Source organism: Chroicocephalus ridibundus, chromosome 10 (assembly GCF_963924245.1).
Source record: "Chroicocephalus ridibundus chromosome 10, bChrRid1.1, whole genome shotgun sequence".
In the NCBI taxonomy this organism is placed as follows: Eukaryota; Metazoa; Chordata; class Aves; order Charadriiformes; family Laridae; genus Chroicocephalus; species Chroicocephalus ridibundus.
This window is the reverse complement of record NC_086293.1, coordinates 22,884,808-22,895,780: the sequence shown is the minus strand read 5'-3', so window position 1 is coordinate 22,895,780 and position 10,973 is coordinate 22,884,808. Positions and strand designations below refer to the sequence as shown.

The 10,973-nt window shown below is 42.8% G+C and overlaps 1 protein-coding gene and 1 long non-coding RNA gene across 31 annotated transcripts in view; one reads left to right on the top strand and one right to left on the bottom strand.

Annotated features, from left to right (window-relative positions):
* Window positions 1-2,389: 2,389 nt before the first annotated feature.
* LOC134521363 (uncharacterized) lies at window positions 2,390-7,136 on the bottom strand. 4 transcript variants are annotated; one of them, XR_010072728.1, is made up of 4 exons: window positions 7,105-7,136; window positions 5,369-5,475; window positions 4,651-4,747; window positions 2,390-3,226 (listed from the first exon to the last, which is right to left on the bottom strand). It is a non-coding gene; the product is annotated as an uncharacterized LOC134521363 (long non-coding RNA). The 4 variants fall into 4 exon arrangements; XR_010072729.1 differs by lacking the exon at window positions 7,105-7,136 and adding an exon at window positions 6,977-7,056 and having other exon boundaries at window positions 5,369-5,479; XR_010072726.1 differs by lacking the exon at window positions 7,105-7,136 and adding an exon at window positions 6,214-6,867 and having other exon boundaries at window positions 5,369-5,479.
* A 215-nt stretch (window positions 7,137-7,351) lies between these two features.
* The window catches only part of SLMAP (sarcolemma associated protein), an 87,678-nt gene continuing 84,056 nt past the window's right edge, over window positions 7,352-10,973 (top strand). For all 27 annotated transcript variants that reach the window (XM_063348540.1, XM_063348530.1, XM_063348534.1 and 24 more), the window contains exons 1-2: window positions 7,352-7,459; window positions 7,597-9,054. In XM_063348540.1, coding sequence (XP_063204610.1) covers window positions 8,857-9,054 — 198 coding nt within the window. In that variant the 5' untranslated portion in view covers window positions 7,352-7,459; window positions 7,597-8,856. The remainder of the gene's footprint in view (window positions 7,460-7,596; window positions 9,055-10,973) is intronic.

Below are 10,973 nucleotides of genomic sequence, written 5' to 3'. Positions count from 1 at the left end.
TGTAACTCTTATTGAGTCACTCACACTAGACTTTTGGTTGACTGCTACCAGAACAGCTTCAGCTCCTCTAGATGCAGACAGGCTGGCTGCCTGAATTCCTCGTGCCCTTTTTTTCCCCAACAGAAGTTCCAAATACTAAACCCAAGATACTACATCTCTACATGCTTAATAGAAAATTTATGACTCTAGATGCACTGTTGCCTTAAGACCCATTAAGAACATTTGTTTATCTATCAAAACCAAACTGCTAGAAATTAAAGTCTGCTTTGATCATGGGAGTAATTTCCTAGACAAAGGAGGAACAAACAAGTAACCCAGACAAAATTATAATATACAAAACTATCATTGTAATAATTTAAGATACAGCAGCCTTCAGTTATCACAAACCATTAGTGGCAAAGTGAATTTTAGATATAAACTGAGATACGGAGCTCCGTAGCGTGCAACGGGAGCAGCTGCACAGGGAGGCTCTCGCTGCCTCCAGTTTCTTCAGGTATTTTACCACGATCCCGCGTAAGACTCACAAACTTTTCCAACAGTTAACTCCCAAATTCTGTAAAAGATTACTACCCAAAATGAGCCATGACTAAGACTTCGCTTCATCAGATTAAATGATTCTGCAGAGGTATTTCACCTGCTGTTTCCCTTTAGGAGCTGAAACAGGGCCTGGCCAAAGCTTTTATCACTTGGTTTAAGAAAAGATATCGCACAGCTTCCTACAAGCCTTCCTTGTTTATATTTTTATACTTTCCCTTGCTCACGTTCTTGTTATCATGGGTAGAACAAAATTTTAGCTATTATTAACATGCATTTCCTTCTAGTTTTTGCTGGCCTCTATTTGTAAGTTTTCATGTGAATAAAAAGTATAAATATATAAAAGCAATATAAGAAGAATAAAGTACTTAGTAAGACTGCTATTCTTTGCTCATTTTGTTGAGCAAACAATAACCAATAACTTAATTCCACCTAACGCTTAACAGAAATAATCTTTTTGCAGGAGAAAGTTTAAAGAATAGACACAATCTTTGAGAAAGAAGTCACTGAAAAAGACAGGATTCTCACCTACTGAAGATATTCTTAATTACTAGGGAAACATTAGTTCAGGAAGATTTTTACCTAGTCATTTCAAATACAGTTTAGTTTTGGTAAATGTGATGATCTTCCTGGCTTGAGAAAGGATGACAGTTGTTGAAGAAGAATAATAAAAATATTTCTGCATGTATTTTAAGTATCGTAACGTTTAAACAACTGAGACTGACTGCTTTCTCCTTCAAGAAGCATATCAGTGCAGGACAAAATATAGTCTTCAGAACTGGGAATCTATTACCTGAGAATGCTTTGCTACAAATTGCAATACAGTTCTCATGAAATAGTAGGGCTCTACATATGGAATTTGCCCTTACAAAGCTCTGTGAACTCTGTCTTATGTTGCAGAAAGACAGCGATCTGTTCATATAAATATTCGGCAGGGTTTGGACAAGAGTATATTCTAGAAAAAGCATCCCCTGTGATCTCAGTCGCTGGAATAAAAATGAGTATAGGCCTACGTGAGACAGCTGGATTCTGAAGACCCAAAACTGTTCAGCATTTGAGCCTCTCTTGCTTTCTTCCACCCTCTGTCTTCCCCCCACAGCCGCTATCTCTACCCTTCTATCCCGCCTCTCTCAGCGGGATGCTGTCTATCAGGTAGCAGCAAATGTGGTGTTGGCTGCTGGCTGGCCAATTTCCATCAGCTTCTGTAGGGAGTGACTCTGCAGCCTGTTCACATCCACCATGAATAACACAAAAGAATTGGATAAACAACACCTTCCGCTCATCTCACCATCCCCCCTCAACCTCCCCACTTGAAATTTCAATTTAAGGCAATACTTTATTTGTATCTGAAAATTAGATCTGGTCCAGTAAATACATTTATTTAAAACAAACAAACAAACAGAAATGTCATACTTATTTTTAAAACACTTTTCCTTATTTTTCAGACAGCCACAGAAAACATCAAACATTTCAAAAAGTCAACGTCATATTAATAGATAAGCAAATAAGAGCCAGTTACGTGATGACTCTGTTCTACTAAAACAATACAGCAGTGAAAGGCTAGATATACCAATTTACCTAATTTGATTAGAAATTAAGAAACATTATATGTAAAATTAGTTATATATTAGCATAATACGGTACTAATATTATGCATATTATGTTATATTTATCCATATATACCATATACATATATTATCAACACACTATACAATGTATATTGTATATATAAATAGATAAGACATATAGAGTGTATTTATAAATAATATATTTTATATATGCATATGTTATATTTATAAAATTATATATTTAATATATAATAGAAATAGTATATTCTATGTATGCTTACTATGTATATTACATTAATATAATTGTTATATTAGCAAGATACTCATTTGTATACTGGGTATGAGTATGTTTTAATAAGCTTAATGCAAACCAGAAATAGGAGCAGGGAAGGATCTGAACAAAAAGGAGATAAATGGAGAATCTACCTGACGAGAGAGGATTAAACCAGCTGAATTTCTTATTCTTTCAAAATTAATGCTGAAAGATAATGCTATTGCTCTTCCTATAATCAGTCAGACAGTTAAAAGATCAAGACCAGAAAGTAAGTCTGAAACTAAATAACAATGATAGTGCTACAATAAAATAAAGTGTAACCACACTTCAATAAATCCCCGCTGATGATCGGCATAAATTTTCTAATCACTAGAGAAATAAGATTTTGAATGCAGTTTTCCAACAGGAGTAGTGGTGAGTAAAGTCCTAATAAGTTTTGAGGAGCTTGGTGAGCTTATAAAATGGATTTTGTGCGATCGCTGCCACTGTAAGCAGAGGGTCTCGGTGGTCAGACACACACATACCAATGTCTGTATCTGTACAGAATCTTTTACAAAGTGGTTTACATACAGTGTTTGAAACACTGTGTAGCAAAGTTCATAGTTAAAACAGAAATGTAAATCAGCTCTTAGATGTATTACAGGCTTTGTGTTATCTATGATTTTTATTAATCTAGGATAATTTGGCTCTTTTTCAATGCAACCATGAAACCAGCAAATAACCGTTTTCCAGTAATGATCATCATTCTGAGAACATGATCTTGCTCCATTTACTTCTCATGATACACCAGCATGGACAGAAACTCACTGCTAGAGAGCACATTTGTAGAACGTATACGTATTCGGCAGCTCTGAAAGCAGAGGTATCCAAAAATTCAAACTGGATTGTTGTTGTCTTCACATACACTGGAACTACACCATTCACACCTGTGACTTTCCATCAATACACGCTATCATGCATGTGCAGAATATTGTGAATTTTATCAAGAATTGCAACCAGAATATTTCAACAAATTGTAGAATCACCACAGCGTCACAATAATCTTGCCACTCCTCGTTTAAGTTACTTTGTGAGACCACTTTTCCTACTTAAGAAAAAAGTGCTTACATTTTCAGTCATTGCATCTCAAAAGCAACTACAGATCAGCAAATATTGGTCTGAGCTAGTTAGTCTGACCTGCCATGCAGCTAGTCCTCCCTCCAGTCCTCTAGTGGACACGAAGTGATTACTGCAAACTACGTTTTCGTAGCGTTAACTTTCAAATTAACACATCTCCAGGAAAATGAACCTATTGCTCTGAAACAGCTCCTTGACAGTTCAGCTTGATTCTGAACGTCTCAGAAGCTACTGCTGAGGCAAATTTGTAGTTCAAAAGATATGTTAGGATGTAAATAACAGTTGAAACTGCTATATGTTTCCATGTTCCCACTGAAGAAAATATTGCTCTACGTAGCAGTAAATGCCTTTATAGACTGTCATACTTTAAAATTTGGTATGGCTTAAAAGAGCGCTACTATACATAGAATTTCTTGTACCACCGAAAATCAATGAGAAATTGACTTAGTAAATTGCTGAGGAACGAATTTCAGGGATGAGAACTCAGTAGAAAACTCTGCATCTCCAATTTTCTCCTTACCTATTTATTCTGTTTTCATTATCAGTTTGCATCTTAATTTTTATACTAGAAACTGAACTTTTGCTATACAGTATGTCTCATTCGTTCCAAACGTAACTATCTCTATTGAGTCAGGATCTAAGTAACTGGTTCACAACACCTCCCCACTGACAATCTTAATCTGATGTATATATTATACATCTGATATATTAAATCTGATGTATATTAATATTTTGGTAGCTCATAATTGCAAAATACTCGGAAATCTTTCACTGATTCCTATAATGATGTTCAGTGTTTTTCTTCTCTAGTCAGTTGCAGTTAACTCATAATTCACAACTGGCTTCCTTCAGCAAAAGATCTTATTTTTCATCAAGTCATTAAGACCACAGAATCTCTCCTGCACTTCGACACACTCAAGCCAAAATTCAGATGTTTGGCAGGTAAGCACATAAACTCTGCTGCATTTCATCATCCTGAAACAGACACTAGCTCTTTAGGGGACAAATGTGACTGTCACCTCCCTTACATTTCCCTTATCCAAGATGGCTATAGAGCGGGCTCTTTCTGCCCTCAGCTATGATGGCTATCATAACATTTTTATGGACTTCCTGCCCGGAAAAAGGATGGCCACCTAAATGGCATCTTGCTGCCCTTACCTAACATGGCCGCCAAAGCTCACTGCCTCTTCTGGTCGTGTGGCAAACAGTGGTTTGCAGAAATGAAGCCTGGGCTTACACGTCCTCCTCGCTCCTGCTGAGTGAGCACAGTACAGCAGCTGAGCATTTTACACTGAACTCTTTTCATCCACCTGTTGCTTTCCACAGTTCTAAGATGGACACTTTCTGATAAGCATCAAATAACTCATAAAATAGCCATACAATCATTTTATCCTCATTTCAGAATGCAACCTCTTTCTCTATTTTTAACTTAGTCTGTGAGCCTGCCCCGGTAGCCTTTGAACTCATTAGGCAATTTGAAATAGGAGTAAAATAACCTGAGAGATAACTAAACCCATCCAACTTCTCTGAAAGCTGGCACTCACGCAGAAAAGGAAGGCTCAAGTTAATGCCCTTGCTGAAAAGTAGGTAGAACTCTGTTGTTACATGAGCCACTTGGCAGCGCCAAAAATTATTAGAAAGGCAGCTGGCGCGTACCATTGCTTCCCCCATGGGACTGACAAAATGGGATTTCTCCAGGAGATGGAGAAGGGTTCAGGATACCATAATATGGCAGTGGCTTACAGTTTAAAGGACACAGATGCTTAGGGCATTAGTTTATTCTATTGGTTGCAGGAAGATTTGAGAAAGATACTCTACAGACAATACCCTATTACATTTGTTTGAATCTCAGTATCTAAAAATTATAAATACTTACAGCGAACATCAGAAAAAGATATCCACTGCTCATCTTTTTTACTTGCTTCTCTTAGGCCCTATAGATGATAATGGTTCTTCTTCATCTTTGATTTTACTTTGAGACTCCTTCCTCCATTAAACATGCATACAGAAATATAAAAAAATGCTCTCGTAAACATTCTTCTCATTCCAACATGTGTAATACCCTTTGTTCCCACTTCTTACACCTTTGCAATTCCAAAATGTTCTCAATTGCTTCTACTTTTGCAACTCTTTCCCTCAAATCTAACTCCTGATGGACTTAAATTTATTCCTCGTTTTCCTCATCCTCTTTTATACTCCTTTCCTTCCCCCTTTTGATTACTTCTGGCACCTTCTGTGCTACAGGCAACAGCCATACTGAATTTCCATTTATTTAAAAAATTAGTAAATTATGAATATATGTATCACAATAGTATGATTTCATACACAAGATGATTAAAGCCAGGAACTGGTGTGCCAGATATTTTTTTTTCCTTCTGTCAGAAGAACTGAAAACTATGGACACACAGCCCTAAAGCTTCCACCTATTAGTCCTTCTTCTTCTGTTTTCAAAAATTAGACTTGTCTGTCATGTTGGATTTAATTTCTTTGCTTCAAACACAGATATTACAGCCTGGTTTTGCTCTCATTTTCTCATTGGAAGAAAACAGAAGGAAACTAGGCTGTAATGAATCACAAATTCCACCACCGCCCCCCCCCTCCAAAATCACAGTGCAGTCAAAAAGAACGGAAAAAAAAATGAAGACAACCCTGAGATTTCACTGTGCTATATAAGCAATAGCACAGCAATCATACTTTCACTCATACGCTGCACTGCCTTACCTCAATTGTTGCTTATTTCCCTCATATATTGCTGGCTAAACTGCCTGGCCCAGCTCTACTTCTCTCCTTCACGGCTGCCTGGCCTTTCTGGCATCAGAGAACCCTACCATATCCCTGATCCTAACACCTTGTCACAGGGTAATTATAGTTCTGGCACGACTCCAACATCTATCTCGTATCAAACAATCTCCACTTGTTTGCTTTATAGGGAATGACAGACTTAAAAATGAATTCGGACCGGAGAGACCTGTTCGGCACTAGCCTGCCGTATGACCTTGAAAAAAGGAACCACCTTTCCTCAGCATCTATAAAATGGGGATAAATATGACCTTGGATGATGCTCCAAGATCTACTGAGGGAAAAGCCTGCACCAGTGACCCCACTTCTGTCCTGCCCTGACTCATCCCTGTCACCACTTCCAGGGATCCCCCCCTCCAGCTGCCAACCTGTAACTAGAGACGGCAAAACACGGCCGGCATTTCTCCCTCCCCAAGACGCGTCAAAGGACACTGCGGCTTCCAAAGTTTTCAGCCTGGAACTGTAAAACGAGGAGGGGATCGGGGGAGGGCAGGAGGATGTCGGGGAGGGTCCTACAGTCTCTCATCAGAGCTCTGCGATAGCGTGTGACCCCACTTTCTCCTCAGGGCTCCCCCACTGAACGGCAGACGAGCCCCCCCCCCCCCCCCCCCCCCCCCCTCACGGCGAAGCTGAGGAGAGCAGGGCAGGGGAAAGACATGGCACCCGGCCCCGGGGGCTCACTCACCTCAGAGACCTGCCCCCGCTCCCACCTGCTAACGCGTCCTCCCTCCGCCCTTCCGCAGCAGCCCCTCTCCCCCTTTTCTCGCTTTACAGGAGGCCCTTCGGCCCCCCCCTCAACGCCCAGACCCTCACCCCTCACGGCTCAGCCCGCCGCCCCTCACAGGACTCCCCGCGCCCCGACACTGCCCCCCCCAGGCTAGGCGCACCCGGAAGAGGGCGGTAGCGGCAGCGGGGCGGGGCCTCGCCGGCTGCGGCAGCTTCAGCGGGCGCAGCGCGCCGGCGCCGAGTCCGCCTCCCGCGCCTGCGCAGCCGCCCGCCCCGAGGCCGAGGGCGGCCACCGCGCCTTCCCTTTGGTCAGGCCCCGCCGAGGACGGCTCCGCCCTCCGCCGCCGCCTGCCCTCCCCCCCGACCCCCGCCCCTCCCCGGCAGCGCCGCGGCTGCTACACCGGGTAGGTTTCCAGTCACTATGGCGGCCGCTGCGCTGAAGGTAAGGGAGAGAGCGGAGCCCTGGTGCGTCCCGTGTCCCCCCCCCCACCTTGGGGCCGGGCAGTGCTAGGCCGGGGGGAGGCTGGGGCCGCGTCGGGCGAGGGCCGCGTCTGACCCGGTTTGTTTTCGGCTCTGCAGGTCGGAGGAAAGTTTTCGTGGTCGGCGGCTGCCTGAGAGGCAGAGCTACCGAGCGGGAGGCGTCCGGGCCCGGCCGCCAGGCCTCTCCCGCCGCCGCAGGGCCGGCGGAGCCGCGCTCGGCGGGCGGAGAGCGCGGGGGGCTGAGGAGCGGGCCCTCCTCATGCGCAGCCACCTGCGGAGGGGCTGAGCGGAGCGGAGCCGAGGGGGACGCCGCCTCTCCCGGCCCGCCGCTCTCCGCGCCGGGGGCTTGTGGCGGAGACTTCCTGGAGCAGCCCCCCGCTCGCCTCCCGCCGCTGCCGCCGGCCCCCGCTCGCCTCCCGCCGCCGGCCCGCGCCCGCCCGCCGCCAGCAGAGCCGCCGCGGAGGGACGCCTGCCCGCTGCCGCCGGCCAGAGCCATCGCGGGCACCGCCTGGGAGCAACCTGTCAGTGCGCCTCGTAGGCCGTCCCCGAAGGACCCTTCCCAGGCGTTAGCTTGTCCCCGAGAAGGAGCGTTCGAAGCCCTCTCCATGCCTTATCAAGTTCCTTATCTGAGTGGCAGCCTGAAGCTGTAGACCAATTCAGCTTTATCTGGTGTAAGGGAGGAAAACAGCATAGCGCTCATACCCCATCCAAAATCAAGGACCACCTATTCTGCTTTGGTTTGATGCGCGAAGATGGTGAAATGTGGACTGCCGTGTGAAGTGACGGGATCCCTGTTGTGGAGTGAGGGCTTCGTGTTCATCTTCCAGCTCCTGGTCTGCGCGCTTTGAGAGAGGACGCTAATCCTTCTCCCTCATCCCCCTTCCCTAAACCTTTCCTTGCTTCCATGTTGCATTGGTCAGAATTTTGGTCAGTGTTGTTTACAGAAGGGGGGGGGAAAGAAGGCTGTTGAGGTTACAAACAAAAGTACTTGTATGACTCATCTACTTGGATTTAAGACATTCTATCCTTCTTTCAAGGAGCCTTTGCTTCTCTTTGAAGGAATCAGATGCTTGTTCCTATTCTTCCAGAGGAGGATGGATTGAAAGTTGTACGTTTTAGAGTTTTTTTGGGCCACTGCTGATATTATTAAAAGACATAATGGGGCTTTTTCACTGGATTATTGCCAGAATTAGTTTACACACTGAAACAATGAGTTGTTAGGCCTCTCATATGATAATGTTTGTCCTGCTTTAATATAAAGTTGCTGTGGAGGCTTGGGTTAAAAATTGTGGAGGACAGTCTGCATCAGAAGAGGCTCTCTTCATCTCTGGTTGGTGTGGCAACCCCAATCTGTCCTCGATGCCTTCAGCCTTGGCCATCTTCACTTGCCGCCCGAACTCTCATCCGTTTCAGGAGCGTCATGTCTACCTGGACGAGCCCGTCAAGATCGGCCGCTCAGTGGCTCGCTGCCGGCCAGCTCAGAATAACGCAACATTTGACTGTAAGGTGCTGTCCAGGAACCATGCTCTTGTCTGGTTTGATCACAAGACAGGCAAGGTAAGAGATTTTCTTTATTCACAAGCAAGGACCTGCACGTTTGTTTTAGCAAGGCCCTGTAGATTGCAGATCACTTTGGTTTTGCTGTAATAAGTATGGTTGCATGTGGAAGGAGTAAGATTTGTGTTAAAATGATTACTTTTCAGGCAAGTTGATAATTTCTTAGTAAGGGGAGACTTTAAATATTATTAAAAGTACATAAAGCTAACAGTTCAAAATGGTGATAAGTACTGAAAAATTTGCATATGTATTATTCATTGCTGGAAGTAGGTGATTTTGAGGTGAGTAATACAAATCTTGAAAGCACAGGCTTGTGTAAATATAATGGTTTAATAGTATTTTTTCAAATGCTGAGAAGTTACTGTTTTATCTGAGCGTGTAAATAAATGTGATTGTGAGGAGCGTCGAAAAATGGGTTAAAAACCCCTGAGTTGGTTTGGCACTCTTTCTACTTGCCCTTTTGAAATTTTATAAAGAGTATTTTGTTGTTTGGCTCTGATAAAAGTTTTGTTACTGGCAGCAGGAGTGTAACAAATGGCATACAAGGTATTTTCTCATTGACAGTGAAAATGGTTTCAAAATATACCCTCTGTTGTCTTAACTGTTCCTCTCAAAAGGCCAGGGCTAGCTAGCTTAAGTGGAATTTAGGGGTTCTGTAGTGCATGTTTTGTCCACTAGGGATTGAACTGGGACAAGTAAAGTTATTTTACTTAATGACTGTCAAGGTAATTTTAAATATCCAGCAAGAAATGGACAAAGTGCAGATTCCAGTTGCTTAGCACAGTGGTGGTGTGTTTAGTTTTTTTTAAATACATTGATGTTATGCCCGAAATATCCTCTAAATCAGGTCTGTTTTTCAGCTTCACAGCATACCCTTCTATGACAGTGTAGATCTTGATTTTAAGAATAATATGGTCTGTAATTAATGCAGCATTTTTTAGTAGTATGACACAGCATGAGGAGCAGTACAGCACACTCAGAGTTCTTAAACCTTCCATTGTTAACTATCCTATGTTATGCAATACCTGGGCATGATGGGACAAGACAAGCGTTTAATTTCTTAAGGCTGGGTTATGGCATGGCTTTCAAGTTACCTGCACGTAATTGTGCAAACTGCTATCTGTGTTAGTGTTTCATTAAGCATGTTGTTTTGGCTCCGCTGTGCATGCGATGTGCATTCTTGGACACTTCAGAAAACTTTAAGTGCTCAAAATATTTTCATTTTAAGCTTAGTTTTTAACCTTTCTTGTTTGACTCAACAAAGTAAAATATTCCAATTTATTGTACTTGTTTTAAAATTAAAAAGTATTATGCATATAGCTTTTTAATCAACATTCCTCATGATTTATAAAAATTTTAAGACCCCCATGTGTTCTATTACGGTTACAAGTAGTTTAGCTGTATAAAGATGGTTAAGTTAACAAAGTGTTGAGTGGTGAGCAAGTCTGCTAGCTAACAGACGAGCTTAAAAGACAGTCAGCTGTGGGTTTTCTGTTTGTAAATTTCAGTTAGCTTTGGCTTTTCTAATACAGGTCAAAAAATTACTTGCTTATTCGTTTTAGCTGGCTGATCTAAAATAGCGACTTGGTAGTAGTAAATAAGAGGATGGTATGTGATAGTTCTTGAGATACCGACATGTGAAGATTCGATGGGGGTGTTGATGAAAATTGCCCAGGTAGGTATCTGGATCAGTAGCCATAGTGATCGACTAAAGAGTGGGGCTAAAATCATGCATAGGAATACATTACTGTAAATTTTGCATGTTAGATGTTGTGGGACTGTAAAAGGTTTAAAGCATTGATACAGTAGTATGGAGAATTTTGGATTCTGTGTTTGTTTCTTGGTAACGTGGTCTGTTTTTTCATCTGGTCGAGTATCTGAACCGTAAATTGTGAGATAGAGGAGGGGGGAAAATGCAT